The sequence below is a fragment of the Trichosurus vulpecula genome, chromosome 9, assembly GCF_011100635.1.
Source record: "Trichosurus vulpecula isolate mTriVul1 chromosome 9, mTriVul1.pri, whole genome shotgun sequence".
NCBI classification, from domain to species: domain Eukaryota; kingdom Metazoa; phylum Chordata; class Mammalia; order Diprotodontia; family Phalangeridae; genus Trichosurus; species Trichosurus vulpecula.
In genome coordinates, this window is record NC_050581.1 from 174,732,122 (window position 1) to 174,749,477 (window position 17,356).

The window sequence follows — 17,356 nt, forward strand, 5'->3', positions numbered from 1 at the left end:
AGGGGGAAAAGCCAGCACCCTGAACTTCAAAACAAAATGCAAACAAATTACAAACATCAACAGACAGACTTTGTCTGATTCAAATCCCAACACACAGTTACCAGAGTTCAACAACATCTCAACATCCGGGTTTACAAGCTGGAGGGCTCCTTAGCTACAGCTGCCCAGAGTCTCCTCATCAACACCATCACCAGAGCCCCTCACAAATGGCTCTGTCCTCCCTTCTTATAGGGCTTCAGACAAAATCAAACATCATCTGAATCACCAGAGCTCAGGCTCTGGTGATTGGTTCTTGAGTTGGCCCCTCCCCTTATGACCCTGGGAGGTTCACATCCACACGGATTACTAACACCTAATGGGGTTTGGGCCTGGGGCTTAGCACCTAGTAAAGCTCACTGAGATAAATTGAGTCACTCAAAGAAAACAAAGGCCATTCTGGTTACAGATAGGTATCTGCTAGAGATTGGAGGATGTGGATTTTAGGTTCCCTTGTTCCCTTCTTCTGACACCAAATAATAATAATAATAACTCAACTCCTTTTTTCTTCTCCTTACATCAAGTGTATTTAACCTATGTATATCTATGTCATGGATCCCTTGGCAGTCTGGTGAAGCTTATAGATCCTTTCTCAGAATAATGTGGTATTTATTTTTTTTAATTATAATTGAACAAAATACTGTTTCCATTAGATATTAGTGAATATAAAGATATCACCTCCCCCCCCAACCCCCACCCCATCCAGCTTCACAGCTGGCTCCTACCCATATACCCTTTGGAGGATGTAGATCCCAAGATAAAAACTTCTACTTCAGATGTTTGTATTCTAAAGAAATTTGATTAGTGGCTTCAGTCAACTCTTTATGACTCTATTTGAGGTTTTCTTGGCAGATACTGGAGTGGTTTGCCATTTCCTTCTCCAGATCATCTTATAGATGAGGAACTGAGACAAACAGGGTTAAGTGAGTTGCGTAGTGTCACACCACAAAGAAGTGTCTGAAGCCAGATTTGAATTCAGGAAGCTGGGCCTTCCTGGCTTCAGCCCCAGTACTTTATCCACTCTGCCTCCTAGCTGCCTACTTACCTTCTCAAAGGGTGGGGTAAGGGTAGAAGGAAAGGAGAATATTAGAAACTCATTTTTTTAAATTAATGTTAATTTTTTAAAAATGTGATCAGGAAATATACAATGAAATACATACACACATATACACACACATACACACATACAAAATGCATCTTTGTTTTTATTTTTAAAATTTGGGAGCAGTATTGGCAGCTGACTGGAAGACAACCATAAGATATATTGGTTATATTTGGTTGGATAGGTACCATTGCTCCCAACTGGAAGTCACATTTTAATTTTATTTTATACAACTATTTTGAAGAAAATCTCCTTTCCCCACATCCCTCCTAAGTTATCTTTCTTCCCTTTCGTTCCCTTTTCCTCCATTGTCTTTATTATAAATGGTCTTCCCCTGCCTTCTCCCATTTTCTTTATCTGTCTCCCCTTGGCTGTACCCAACTTGTTTCCACTTGACAGAATACCTATGTCCTTGTATCTTTAATGCCTGCCATTTCCAGGAAATCTTGTTTTCCACTTTCAGCCTATTCAGCTGCCCTTGTTACTGACTGCTCCTTCCCTGTGTTAATGATGCTCCTTCCTCATCTTACTTTTTCATCCTGACTTTGACCTGCTATGTCATTACTGCACTAACCTTGCCTCCCTTGAATCTCTCTGTGATTGAGTGAATCCTTGCTGGGTGCACTGCAGGCCTGCTACAGGGATTTTTGAATGTCTTCTTCTTTTCTCCTCTACACTGTATCATGTAGACATCAATACCCAGCAATACTATTGAAATTAATCATTTTTAGTGTTGTGTTATTGGAGAAAGAAGTAATTATAGGATAGTTGGAGTTCTGTTCCCCAAAAGCACAATCGAGGCATGGGCTAAAAGCTGTTACAAGAAACGAGAACCATAATATGACCCACAAGCCAAATGAAAGGACCAAGCCACTTTCCTTGTAAATTAGAGAACTGTGTTATCCATAAAAACTATAAATGCTCTTTGTTTCATTGAAGTAATAGGGATTTCATTCTTGACATATATCAGCAGGAATTCAAATATGTTATTCATGAAAATTAGGGTTGTTCTTTCAAATTCTATTCAGCGCTGCTGGTTATAATGAGTTTGTATTTGTCAAATGGGTTTATGCTTAGATGAAAAGTTAATGATAAACAAGCTTTCTGAACTACTCAATGCACCCACCATCCATGTGCTGGGTTACATGACATCCATCTTTAGCAAACAATGGCCCCTGAAGGAATCTATGTGGATATGAAAATGAGGACGTTATTTCACTGTTAACATGAACTGCCAAGATGACAGAGAAAGCATGAGAGAACACTGACATTTTTGTTTGTTTTTCCTGGCCCTTATTATTAACTCTAGCTTTTTTGGTATGTAACCATTGAAAAAGAAGTTTATTAAAGTCTTTAAAGTCAAATGCTTCATCACTGAGTCAGACAGTATACAACAATCCTTCAAATGTTTATTAAACTGTCATTTTACAAAAATATTAGGTATTTAATAAATGCTTGACTGATTGAGTGACTGATACATGTTCCCTTTAATCATCATTCAATCCAAATGAGATTTTTGTTTTCCAAATTGGGAAACAAGGGCTTATTATTTTTATATTTGCATAAAGTCACAATGTATCCAAGGTACGCTACCTACTCAGTCAGTTAACTCTAATCTTAACTGCTGTGGAGGCAAAAAGAGAGAGGTCCTGTATCCTTCCCCTTTTTTGACATGAGTAACTCCATATTACAAATTGATTCCATTTCAGTTAAAGGGAGAAGTCAGATTTTCCTTTGTCTACGGTCCTCTAGACCTACCTGCTTCTGTGTTTTCTTCTAGACTTATTAAAACAATGGCAACAACCAAAGGACAGTCACTTCTGTAATTATAGATTGGACCACCAGAAAGGCTGATGGGAATAGAAGCCCACTGCCGTTCTTGAGGAGTGAGTACAAGACTTGTTATGTTCCTGGAGTGAGCATACTCTGTAATAAATTCATTATTACTGAATTAAATGAAATAAACACTCAATCTACATTCTCACATACAAATCCCAATGGTGTTTAAGAACTGCCTCCATCTGAGGTGCTGACCAGCACTATTTGGTAGGCAAGTAAGCCACCTCTCCCCTCAAGCAATACTCTTAGCCTTCACTTTTTAAAGGACTTGGTCATCTTCTTGTGGGTGTTCCCCTCACCAGTGTAGATCACAAGCTTTCCATGCCTTTGTATTCTATATCATTTTGCCCAAGAACTGCCATAAATCACCAGAGGCCTTCCTCTAGGGCATTGATGTCAAACTCAAATAGATATATATCCCAATGAGCATGATATTGACTCAGAAAATGTCGAAGTAACATCTATGCTGTATTCTGTTTTTATTTTGCTAAATATTTGCCAATTTTATTTTACTCTGGTTCAAAACACATGGCCACTTGTAGACAATGGCCAGTGAGCTTGCCACATATGCTATAGATAAATACATAGATAGATGGATAGATAGATATATGTGCATACATACATGTTTGGATATAGGTATATGTTTTGTATGTGTGTGTACCTGTGTGTATGTATGTATATATGTGTGTATTTGCATACAGGAGCAGCTAGGTGGTGCAGTGGATAGAGTGCTGAGTGCAGACCAGGAGTCAGGAAGACTCCTCTTCTTGATTTCAAATTTGGCCTCAGATTCTTACTAGCAGGGTGACCTTGGGCAAGTCATTTAACCCCATTTGCCTCATCTACAAAATGAACTGAAGAAGAAAATGGCAAACCACTCGAGTATTTCTGCCAAGGAAATCTCAAATGGGTTCACAAAGAGTCAGATGTGGCTGAACAACAACAAAGCATGGATAGTCATTCACACTCTCTTCCTTCTCATGAACAATACTGTTCACTAAATCTACTGACATCCTGAAATGGCAATGATTCTCTCTCTCTCTCTCTCTCTCTCTCTCTCTCTCTCTCTCTCTCTCACACACACACACACACACACACACACACATATTACATATAATATATAATGTGTGTTTACATTTATGTGTGTGTTTGTATATATGTATGTATATAACATTTTGTGGGTTTTAGTATTTCACATATAGCACTCAGCTATTCTATTGTCTCTCATTCTTTATGACGAGCCTACCTTCTTTTCTAACAGTTATTTCCTGGATAGTATCATTTATGCTATTTCTTATGTACATGATGTCAAAGAGGGGAAGATAACAAATGAATGGGGAGGAGGGAATCACTAATAGTATTATTTAAAAAAAACCCTTCTGACCAGAAACATACATTTAATCCCTATTCCTATCCTCCTTCTCTAAAAAATATTAATAAGAATGATTTATGTACATTTCCTAGATTTCCTAAAATATTACAAGAACAGACTGATTTTTGTAAATAATTTTTCTCCTTACAAGATTTTTGAAACTTATACAAGAATATAAACTACTTGAGGGCAGTGACTGCCTCATTTTTCTCTTTGGAGTATCCACACATATCATAGAACCTTGAACATAACAGGTACTTAATATACATTTGCTTGCTAAAGTGAAATTTACATCCAACATTTTGAAACCTAATTATAAGGATCAGAATGATTTTTCACTGCTGAACTTCTTGAAAGTTTTTTATACTGAATCAAATACTTCCCCAACCACTCAGTCTTATGCCTTGCAGTGCACTGAAACTTATAAAAGTTTAACAATGCTATGGCTATCTAATTAGCATATCTCATAATGTGTATTTAGTCTTCCTACTCCTGGACATAAATATGTCAATGACTCATTCATACTCCCTTGAGATCTTGGTCCAAATGTACCTCCAGGGCCACATCTCCTCACCCAACCAACCTCTCTTCCTATGAAATGACTTCAGATATTTGCCATTTAGATGTAAAAAATCTGATCACATTTTCCCATCCTGGCTCTCAATACTGGTATTGTTGCACGGGAGAAGATCCCTATAAAATTCCCAAGATGCAAACTTATTCTCAACTCTCTTGTGTAATCACCCAAGATCCTACATACTCCTCATTCCCCCTCCTACATTCAGTCACACTTACTGAATGATTCTGTACACAAAACTGAGCTCCCAAGGGCTCTGAACACAGTATTCACTGATACCCACTCAACCTCTTTTCCTTCACACAACATCCCCACATCTTAGCTATTCACTAAAACCAGAGTTCCTTTGTCCTACCCACTGATTTCACACTCCAGGGTCTGGCTTTAACCATGATACATTGCACCAGCAAGATTCACCTGACATGAGACTGCTCTCACTGCTTCCTAAACAAATTTAAGGAAGTCTTGACAGCTGTGTGTGATCAGATGCCCATAATGCCTGGGACACCAAGCAGTTCTTACCACTCCCCAGATATCCCCAGGGTCTGACACGATAGGATTTGACAATATTGATCACACTGGCTTCTTTAAACTCCTGCTTTCATTCCTATGACAATGCACTCACTGTTCTTTTCTGATTGTTAACTATTCCTCCTCTATCCTCATATTTACTACACAAATTTAGGTATTTCCTAAGATTGTGTTTTTATCCTTCCCTTATTTTTCTATGATTCTTCTTTGGTGACTTCATCTACTCTCAGTATCAATCATTACCTGTATGTCAATAATGCTCCAACACATCATCAGTTTCAGTCTCTCTCCTAAGGTATCATCCCACGATGTCAACTGCCTATTAGATATCTCCATATGGATACATCTGTCAGTCAATTAACACTTGTTAAGCACCTACTATCTGCTTAAACTTAAATACATACTAAAATGGATCTATGATCTCATTGGTTTGCAAGTTCCCTCACACCATGCAGATTGCATCCCATCCATACCTGTTTTCCTATGTAAGTTTTTCCCATGTCCTCCCAAAAAGCATACCAGCTAACAAGCTGGAGTGCTTTCTTAACTTTCTCCCAAAATCATGTGAATACCATTGGACCACTTTGGCTACTCACTTTAAACTTATAATGTCAAAACCAAACTCATCATTACCTCAAACCAACTTCTGTCTCAGATTTTCCTTTTTCTATTAATGGCAGCACTAAGTGATCAAGATTCAGAACCTCAAAGATATCCTTTCCTCCTATCTCTCTCATCCTCCATATCTAATGAATCACCAAGATATCTGCAACATCTCTTGAATTTGTCACTACTATCACATGAATTTCCCATGATCACTACCAATAGCCTAACAAGGCCTCATTGCCTTTTACCTGGTACAGTATCTTAATTGATCACCCAGTCTGGTTTCTTCTCCTTTCAAATCCATCCCATTGCCTAAATCCTTCCAGATCCAAGAAGTATATCTATTTTCAAGGTGTCAGCTTTCCCATTTTTGTCTAGCCTATATTTCACTCATTCTAAGTGCTTGCATGATGGTTTCTTACAACCAATCAAATAAAATTCGGAGTCCAGTAAAATCAAGGCTTTCAAGAATCTGATAATAGCTTACCTGAATGGAGCCTCAGAAGCCACATGGTCCAATCTCTTCATCTTTTCATTTGAGGAAACTGAAGTTCAGGGAAATCAAGTGTGTCAGCCAAGACGACTCACTCTTCTTCACTAAACTTCTACTGTGTTGCCTCATCACGGCATGGAGGTGACATTGGGCTTGTAAAGGCCTTGATACTATAGTCTTGCACAAATCCTGCTAATCTGTGAAGGGATTGAGTATGGGTCAAGTAATAGACTATATTCTCATTTGATAAGAACTAACCTTGCTATGTTTGGGAAGGGCCTGTTGGGTGTGTTATTTTGGTGATATATTGTTTTCCTACAGATATTCTCAAATGTGTTAAATTGTAGAGAAATTGCACTCTACGTTGGTGTAGCAAAAGCTAATTCCAAAGAACTCATGGACCCTTGAAGAAAGTATTAAAATATAGTCACAGGTGAAAACTTATGTGATTTGACCTCCCATATATAAGGCTAGAGCTTTCAATTTTTTTGTCACTAGTAGGGATGGATTTGAAATGATGCATCCATGCTATCTGGTCCGAGGGCATAACTATGTAAGGTTATAGGTGCGAGACTTTGGTTATAGAACAGATAAACTACATTGGCCTTTCACATACAGGATTGACATGTTATGGGCCTCTTAACATTATACTTTGGGACTTAATGTTTTATTTGTAAATGTTTTATGAGAGGGAGTCTTGGACAGGTTGCTTCTCATGAATGTCCACTAATGAACATTTTGGTATGCAACGTATTCAAGGCAGGAGAGGAAGGAAAAATTTGTAATAGACCAAGAGGGTGCTCATATTTTCTAACTATTCTGTTGCAACATATGACAGTCCAGCCCTCAAGTCTGAATGTTGTATGTTGCAATGTTAAGACTGGGAAATATTGTTTCGTCCAAATGAACTAACTTCAAACTACAACATTGTTTTCCCATTTTTAACTCTGTGGAATATATCAAATGCAATATATCAAAATTTGTTACACGTGACGACTCAAATCATATGGGCTATATATGTGGAGAGAGATAGAGAGAGAGAGAGAGAAAGAGAGAAAGAGAGAGAGAGAGAGAGAGAGAGAGAGAGAGAGAGAGAGAGAGAGAGAGAGAGAGGTGCAATATTGTGTAGGAGGCAGAGTGCAGGACGTGGAACCAGTAAGAAATGGTTTGAAATTTAGCTTCAGATCATCTGTGTTACCCTAGTCAAGTCACTTATCCTTTATATGCCTTTGACAACTCTATAGGACTTAATTACTAAATCATAGATGTTGGTGGAAGGAGTTATCCAAACTGGCAAAAAAACCCTGAAACTTCTGTTATTATTTTTTCTCAATAACAAGAGAGAATGTCTTTGCCCTTATTTATTTTTTAATGACAGTAAAATACAATCCAAATTACTAAATCATACTTAATGGTAAGTATATTTACATATATATTATATATTATCATTATCAATATTATTATATATTTAAGTATATTTACATATTTATAATGCATGAATACTATATGATACAGACATAGTATTGAAACATTCAGAAAGTGAAGACACCCAGTCTGATTATTCTTGCTATCAGTTAGTCCAAAAACTTCCAGACATAGAGAAGGCCAGATGCCAACCAGTTTTTTTGCTTTGATGTTATTGTTGTCAGTGTGGTTTCTTGCTGATAGCAAATGGAAAAGCAATTTAAAATGACTTTACAAGATATTTTCCAACTAATAAACATTTTATCCAAGAGTCCTTTGCCATTTGAAGAGATTTTCATTATAAAACCTCAGTTGGCTTATTTTAAAATTCAAAATGTTTTCATTTCAATTAAACTCATCCAACATTTGTTAAGTAACTACTATATGTACAAGGCAGTGTCCTTGTTCCTGAGGTTACAAGAATGGATTCTGATCCCATCAGTGTGGATGTTCCTTCTAAGAAGCCAGAACAAAATTCATCCATGCCTGACTATCTTTTGGGATTTTGGTTGATATTTTCCTGTAACATTGTCACAGTGGATCCACGGAATATATTAGAAGTCTTCTTCACTTTCTATTTGCATTACAGGGATATTACTGGGACACATGGTCTTCCCATTGCTCTTCTCATATAATCAGTTCATCTTATTCTTCAAGCATACATTTCTTTGATGACACATATGTTGTTAGCTTGCTTTGTTGATTGGCATCAACTACTCCAGCTTTTTTTCAAAGATGATTATTTCACATGTATTTCTGTCTGCTCAAAGCCCACTATGCACCTGCCCATTGTCTTCTGTGTGAAATTCATTTTTAATTCTTTGGAGATGGCAGTGTTTCATGATTGGCAAATCTATGACAATCCATATAGAATATTAGTATTAGAAGTATGAGTCTTTATTTTAGAGAGATCTTTGGGGTAAAGAAAGGAGCTTTCCAATCCCCCTAAGGCAATGAAGGCATTCTCTTTCTGTATAATTTTGGGCCCAACTCACTGTTCATTTCTACTATCTACTACTATTTCTACTTTTGGCAACTGGTGGTATAGTGAATAGCATGCTGGGGCTGGGGTCAAGAAGGCTTATGTTTGAATAATATCTCAGATACTTTCTAGCTGTGTGACTTTGGACAAGTCATTTAACTTCTGTTTGGTCCAGTTTCTTCAACTGTAAAATGGGGATAATAAAAGCCCCTATCTCACAGGATTGTTGTAAGGATCAAATGAGAAAAAGCACTTAGCACAGTGCCTGGCACTAGTAGGCATTATATAAACGCTTATTTCCCTCCACTCTTCAATCACTCCAAGATACATGTACAGATAGAATAGATTTAGAACTTGTCCATCTGACTGTATGACATAAGCTAGATAATTGACATTCTTCATTTCTGGATTTTTCCTATACAGATGGTTGGGGAAATGTTGAATGGTTATGAATTTCTTTTAGGTATTTTTGCAGTATTTCAGGGCTTGTTGTAATCATCAAAATTCAACCCACAAATTGTTGTGTCTAAAGGGTGTCATCATCTACAGGGAATACCTCTTTAATTTGTAGTCTAAAGTAGGGTTCCTTCACAACAATGGTGACCACCATTGGCAAGCATACATTTCCCTGTTTTATGCCTCTCCTGATATTTCTGATTAGAGAGTCCCTGTTATCTCTCATATCTTTCCTGAAATCTCAAATTATCTAATACATGGGTTGGAGGTACCTTGTCAGAAGAGAGCCTTTAAGGCAAAATTTTCTTCTGTTGAATCAAATACTTTCCTATGGTTAATAATTCAATTCAATAAACATTTATTAAGTACTGATTGTGTGCTAGACTAATGCAAATAAGAAAATGAAATACAGTTTCTATCTTCAAAGAGCTTAGGACCTAATGGGGAAAGATAACACACAAAGGAAGCTTAAAAGCAGTGGGGGGCAGAGGGGAACCACTAAGGGGTGCCTGAAGTCCTAATCTAACAGAGCTCCTAAGGATACCTGAAATCCAAATCATACAGACCTGCTGATGGAAAGGGGACATTTCCCTGGAAAGTTCAGATCCCGGCCCTTTTTCTATGAAGGAAAGCTTTGGAAGGTGTTAGAAGCTCTACCTTTCCAGTCTCCAATCAGAGGAGAGAGGAGGGAGTTGAGGTGTCGCATATCCAAACTGAATCAATCAACAGTGATGATGATTTCAGATGATCAGCTTGTCTTGTGTGAAGTCAAAACCAAGCAGAGCCTCAGATGAACCATGAACAGTTAGCACAATGTGACAATAGCCTCCATTTTCAATCGTGATATTATGGAACATGGTTTGCAAAAGCCTACCTGTTCCTTACTACTACTCTCACTGAGTGTGTCCTTACTGTGTTGATGTGGGTGTTGTTAATTATCAGAACTGTTATGACATTTGGCATATATGTCAGCAATTATCAATGATTTCTTGGTTTTTTGGAGGAGGGAGGGGGCATCAGAGGTTTTGCCATACTTTTTTTTAATTCTCTTCCTTCAGATACCTTGTGAATCAATCCCTCAACACCCTCACAATTGTGTTACTTTCTGTCCAGATCACTTCTGTACATTCATGCAATATAATCCAACTGCTCTCCCCATTGAATGCCATTCCTACCTCCTCAAAAAGCACACCCAAGACTTTGACATTAGATGGCGACTCTAATTTCCTCAATGGCAAGGCAAGTATGTTATATAAATCTCTGCAGATCTTTTCTATTTTTCTTCTATCTTTTGTCCTTCTATTGTCATTGTTAAATGATCTCAGGCTGACTGCTTTGCTCTGTTGCTTTCTTTAAACCTGGTTTTACTCATATTGCTCCTCTCCATGTAATGAGGCAATGTGGCTCACAACCTTCCATTATCCTTCTTCATAAGATTTTACAAATGAGCCTGTATTTCAAATTGGCATTGTCTTTATCTTGCAGGTCTTCTGCTTGGCTCAAGCTGAAACTTAAGTGGCTGCTGACTGAAGTGGCTATTTTTTACTTTTTACTTTATTTTATATCAGAAAGCATTTACTCTGGTTAAATTTCTTTATGGAATTATGCAATCTGTATCTATGACCTTTTCTCCATTCATCTCATTTTTTACTATTATTTAAATAATTCAATATTAAGTTTTCAATCAAAGTCACATTTTTTTCTCATTTTTATTATTTTTTCTACCTTCATATTAATTTTTATACTTTTCCTAAAAAGCTAATTCAAGAGTGACTCTCACATGACAATAAGTCATATCCTGTCTGTAAAAAGAAAATCAGATTCTTTTTTGTGATAATATTGGTTGTTTGCCGTCTCTAGAACCTACCAAGTCTATTCTCACGAAAAGTACTAATGCTGTTTTGGTGTGGACTACTAGAATTTTAGCTCTCTTGTTCCTATTTCGTATTTTCTAATGTTTTCCTCATCAGCCTCACCTATCACAACTTTTCTATCAAATTCACCATTACCAAAGTAGATATTAATTTAATTTAGAGTTCATCATTGAATTCTTTACAAAATATTCTACCTCTCCATCCTCTATAACCCTAACCCTAAAAGTGCCTCCAACTCTAACTCTAAAAGCCTCCGACTACAACTCTATCAGATGTTCATGAATAAGCTTCAATTATTTTCATGGTGACCTTTTGTAAATGCTAATCATGAGCACTGAAATCCAAGGTGGCCAGGTATCCATGAAATCCTGTTTCTTTTTTGCTTGGGTACATGATTTTAAAACATTCTTTTTTTCTCTCTCCACTGAGCTCATGTGAGCCATCCTTCCATGAGCTACCATCTCATTTTTTCTTCTGGTTTTAGTTATAATGAGAATATCAAGATTAATATGAGAAGAGTCCTCCGTGATTAAATCCAATTGATTGTTGGATCACATTTGGAGTGTCAAAGCTAAGTTCAAGTTTGTAAGTGATGTAAAACCTGTATTTTTTAGCACTTTATGTTCCCTTTTCTTACACTTAGCACTGGCACTACAAGAGAGGAAAGAAGCCACACAAGACTGAAAATTAATTTATTTTTAATTTTTCTTTGCTTCATGGGTTTCCATAGACAAAGAATTCAATATCAAAATGTCAGCATCCTGGCAATGTAACTTTCTGTACTTATGTAGGCTGGTCCTCAGGAAGCAGAACGATTCCGTGTGGAAGGAATTGGAAGCCATTTTCTGCATGGTAGAAGATGGTGGAGCTATCATTGTTCCACCAGTGTGGAGCCCTGGGCTTTGGAACACAGGCGCAACCCCATTACACAAAGAATTAGACATCAGACAGGGGTTGTAGAAGAAGGTGACGTTAGGGATCCAAAGACAAAAACAAAACATTCCCTGCATCCATAAGCTTATGGTCAGTTACTGAGCACATTGTTTGCTTCATGATTTTGTTCAATACAAAAAAGAGATACTTCTGTCCTGGCAACCTCTGCTCTTGTTTGGGCCCAACAATGAACCCGGTATTTAAATAATCAGCATTATCCCCCCACCATCCTTAAACAAATCTCTTTTCTTCTGATAATCAAGCTTTGATTCATTGTGATTATGTGTGATAGACCATACGAAGAATTTCATTTACTGTTATTTGAGGTAGTAAAACCAAGTCCTTTTTGGTTCCTCCGCTCTATTAAAAAATCATGCTTATATTTTTTCAGCATTCAGCTTGCAATCCATATAAATTATGCGGTGGGGGAGACCTATGTATGTCGTGCAAAATCTTCATAGATTATATCAGTAATAGGTAGAGGTATGTCGAAATCTCGTCCATAAAAAATTTAGTCCATGATTATATCTTAAGTGCCTACTGTGTGTAACGCACTGAAGAGGCAAATACAATGAATGAAAAATCCCTACTTGCAAGGATCTTGTGGTCTCAAAACAATTATCAGATTGTGGGACATGTGTAATAGGTGCTATATATTGACTCATGTGTCTCCACATGAGTCTCTTTGAGCCAACCCTTACATACAAATTAAGTGTTGCCAAGTTTTAAGACCCCCTCGAAACAGAGACCAGGGATGCCAACCTGCAAAGAACAGACGTTGGGTTCAAAAGAGGAGTATGGGAAAAGACAAAACATTACAGAACTCTGACAGGGAAGAGGACACAGAGAGAATTGAGATGTTCCTGAGCATAAGGCAAACAAAATGAAAGAACCCTGACAACAGGGAAGAAGGAAAAGGGGAAAAAAATGACCTAAATTATAGACAGAGGAGAGAACTATCCAGAGAGGAAGCTGGTTGTCTTGGCTGGCAAGAGTAGTTTGAAATCAAGAATGCACATAGGTATAGCACGCAAGAAGTCTTGGTGAGACCAAGGGCCATGCTTTCTTGATTCATGAGAATCCATTATATCTAAGGTGGTGGCAGACCTCCATGCTTTGTGCCAGCCATCTTCCTGTCAAGTTACCTCCCCCTTTACCTTTTGCTCTGGGAACAATATTCAAATCAACATTACTATTACTTTTAAAAAGGGCTTCTTGATCAACTTACCACATCACTCAAGAACCCATGACTTCTAGATCAAAATATCTTATCTAGCCACTGCTCCTTTATATATACGATCTCACTCTATGAGAATGTATAATCCCTGGGAGCAGGTCCTCTTTTTCTTTGTGTCTCCAATGCTTAACACAGTGCTTGGCATGTAATAAGTTCATTCATTAAGTCCAGTTTCTCTGAGTATGATCAGAGGGTCAGTGGTGAAGTCCCCCACATTCAAGAATCTGGAGACCCTACCTCTGAGACAGTTGTGATGATGTCTAAAGGAAGTACCTTGGAGCAAATGTAGACATTCTATAACTGGTTTTGGTTGGCAAATCATGTGGCGAAAGGGAGGCTCTTTGAAATAGGGAGGACAATACAGTAGGGGATCAGTGAACAAGCCCAGTCCCTAAGATCTTGGATAGAGTGCATCAATATGCTTGGCTGTTGTGGTACCCCACAGGGGAGAGGCTGAACAGCCTGCTTCCAGTAGAATTGTGATGATGGCTAATGGAAGTGCCTTGAAATGACTGTGGAGAATGTGTAGACATTATATGAGTTTCCAGGCTGCTAACCATATGGGGAAAGGCAACTTCTTTGATTGGCTATAGCACAGAATCAGAATTGGAAATCAATTGAAATGGACATTTTGAAATGGCTCAATCACCATCTGTTTCTCTCCCTTGTTTCAGCCTCTTCGTTTGGCTTGATGCTTCAGTGAGAGATGATGATGAAAAGGGAAAGACCTTGGGCCGCCTCCCTATCTGAGGCTGAGTAAATGGGCCTGTCTTTTGCCCCAACATTTATTCTTTTGTTTTAGATGAAGGAGGCTAATCTACAGGCTATGACCTTGTAGTTTTGAAAGGGCAGGAGCATGAGCACTCCAAGCTTCTGAGGATCTTGGTGTGCAGGAATCAATTCCATACCAGGTTTTGCAGTCAGCCCAGAACCAATGCCCTCAGGACCAGGGACCTTAGGGACTCAGCACAGCAGGTAGCTGAGATTAAGCTTCATCCACAGGTGGTTATGCTGATTTTGGATTTAAACTGAGTGTGATCAATGATATGTATAAACTATGCTAAATCTGAGCCTCCTTTCCCCAGAGACCAAGGAGGCAGAGAGGGGAATGTGCCCTAAAAGTATGGGAGAGATGGGAAATATTTGGACATCTGTTCTTGCTATAGTTTTAAAGCAAATACTCCATTTTAAAAGCTAATTGATAATACTTAGTGAAGTAGAACTGGGGTACTCTTCACTGGGGGCTTACAATGGAGTTTAACACATGGAATGAGGACTTGAGCCAATAGGACTAGTGAAAAGAGAACCCAGCCCCTTAGGATACCCCTAGAATCTTGAGGTAGGGATGATTTAGCAGCCTAGTATGGGATAGTGAGCCAAGAACATCCTGGATACTCATTCATTCATACATTCCCTGGAACCAAACAGGGCACTGTTCATTTTATTAACACCCAAGGGATTTAAAGACAAAAGGAAATCCTTCTGGACATCAAAGAATTTCTCTTATCCTGGATAGATACAACATGAGCCAAGAAAAAAAAAATACAAAATAATATAAAGTAATTTTAAGAGAGACAAAGTACTAATGCTAGTGGAGATCAAGTAAGGCCACAGATTGAGCTGCCTAAACTGTGTCTTGAAGGTTTCCTTCTCCCTTCCCCCCATTCCCTCCTTTTTTTTCTCCTTTCCCTTCTCCCTCTCCCCCTTTCCCCTCCTCCTTCCTCTTTCCTTCCTCCTCCTCCTCCCCTTTTTTCCTCCTTCTCCTCTCCCTTTTTCCTCCTCCCTCTTTCCCCTTCTTCTCCTCCCTCTTTTCCCTCCTCCTTTTCCCCCCTTTCCTCTTCCTTTGCCCTCTTTTTCCCTCCTCCTCTCTTTCTTCTCCCCTTCTCTCCTCCTCCCACTTTCCCCCTCCTCCTCCTCCCCCACTTTCTCCTCCTCCTTCCCTCCCTCCCTCCTCCTGCCCCGGGGGACCAGCCCTAGCCCAGTGGCCCTCCGCCTACTTTCCTGTCTAAGATGGCGTCCCCCATGGCAGCTCAGGCCGGGAAACTTCTGCGGGCGGCGTGGGCGCTCCGACCGTGCCTCCCCTTGGGCCAGTCCCAGGTGAGTGGGGATCAGGCTGGGCCCGGCTGGGCCTCTCAGCGGGGCCCCCGATCCTCCTGCCTCCTGCTGCCTCCTGCTTGTGGAGCTGCCCTTGCCCCCCCCTCCCCTTGTCCTATCCCCCTTATCTCCCGCCCCATTGCACCCTTTCTTTCTCTCTCGCCGTGGGGTGCCCCGGAGCTCTAGATGTTTGGGTACCCAGCACCCATTTCAGTCTCAACCCCCACCCACGCCCTATCTCCACTCCTGGGCGCTCCAGTTCAGATCCGCACTTGGGCTGGCCCGGAAGGGACCTGCTGCCACCGAGGCCCGCGGGCAGCCGCCGGCGAGCTTTCCACTTAGCAGACACGTGTTCTTAAAACTGACCCTGGAGGCACCAGGGGCAGAGCTAGCGGAGGAAGGGCTGGTCATCTTCGGCCCCCTTCCCACCGTACCTTTGTTACTCACTTTCCCTGTAACCAGGGGTAAGTCCCCTACCCCTGCCTGGAGGCACTTTCTTCCCTGTAAAGTGACGGGGTTAGAACCGACGGGCTTAGAACTCCCCCGCAGCTCTGAATCTGTGATCCCAAGGAAAGATGCTCGGCTTACAACGGGGAAAGGGATGGGATTCCTGTCCTGACTCCATAGGCCTTTAGCCCTGACCTCCTGCTACTGCCACTAAACTTCCCTTGAGTGGGGGATCCGGGAAGTGCTGAGAAAGGCTAGTAAAAAAGAGACAGCGGCCGGTGCTAAGTGCCGCTCCGAGCCTGACTTTAGGTAGTTTCACTTTCCACAGGCCACATAGTTTACAGACTTTAGAAGCTTGTGGGTACAAGCAGGAAGGCTTGGGACTTCAGAGTTCACGTATTGATTGATGAAGGAGGGAAGAAAAATCAGATTTGTTTTTCTTTCCTTTATTTTAAAGGCAGGACATTTGGTGACTCAGGCAGATCAGAGAAATGTCCTTGTCCAGTCTCTCATTGCTAATTAATGAGTGCAGAATTAGTACTCATGCAATTTTAACCAGGATGTGCACATTATGGTTTTTAGGAAAATTAAAAAGTAACTGCTAATGATTTTTGAGTTGCTCTTAGTTTTAGCCAATTATGACATCTGCAAGCACCCCCCTTGCTGCTTCTTTTCTGTTTTTTTTAATAAATGTAAATTTAAAAAGTGATAATACTTATTACTATAATGTATGACAGTAAGGTGGGATGCATAAAAAGGATGGAGTTTCTCATCTAATTAAAATTGCTGATAACTATTGTAATGAAATAAGGATACCTTCAGGTGATCAAATCCTATTCATTATTTAAGCTTTACAAAAATTAACAACTACATTTCTAATAGTTAAAATAGATTTGAGTGGGTGATAATAAAAGGAAAGCTGAGGCATGTGAATATTCTGGAAAGATGGGGTACAAGAAATGTACAAAGCTATTGGTGTACTTACTTATGAGACTGTGAGCTCCATGTGGGCAAGGGAAATATATTGCCCCTTTTTGTGTTCATTATATAACTAAATTTGGCCTTAAATTTAGGAGTTGCTCAATAAAGTTTTGTTCATTTGAATTGAATTGTGGAGTTATTTTCAGCTAAAGTGGGGTAACGTTTAATGTTGGGAAAATTAGTGGGTTCCTGGGCTCGAGGTTAAGAGGATTCTATTGTAGATACACAAGATTGATACACCATCTCCATCTCATTACTCTGATTTATGTCCATCAAGATGATTGTTACCCCATAGGCACAGAAGGAAAGTTGGGAGGAAAAGAATTCTGAAT

At 39.4% G+C, this 17,356-nt stretch overlaps 1 protein-coding gene across 1 annotated transcript in view; it reads left to right on the top strand.

Moving 5' to 3' along the window:
• The first annotated feature begins 15,467 nt into the window (after positions 1-15,467).
• Positions 15,468-17,356, top strand: part of SUCLG2 (succinate-CoA ligase GDP-forming subunit beta) — a 317,749-nt gene continuing 315,860 nt past the window's right edge. Inside the window, exon 1 of the mRNA XM_036738331.1 lies at positions 15,468-15,599. Coding sequence (XP_036594226.1) covers positions 15,513-15,599 — 87 coding nt within the window. The 5' untranslated portion in view covers positions 15,468-15,512. The remainder of the gene's footprint in view (positions 15,600-17,356) is intronic.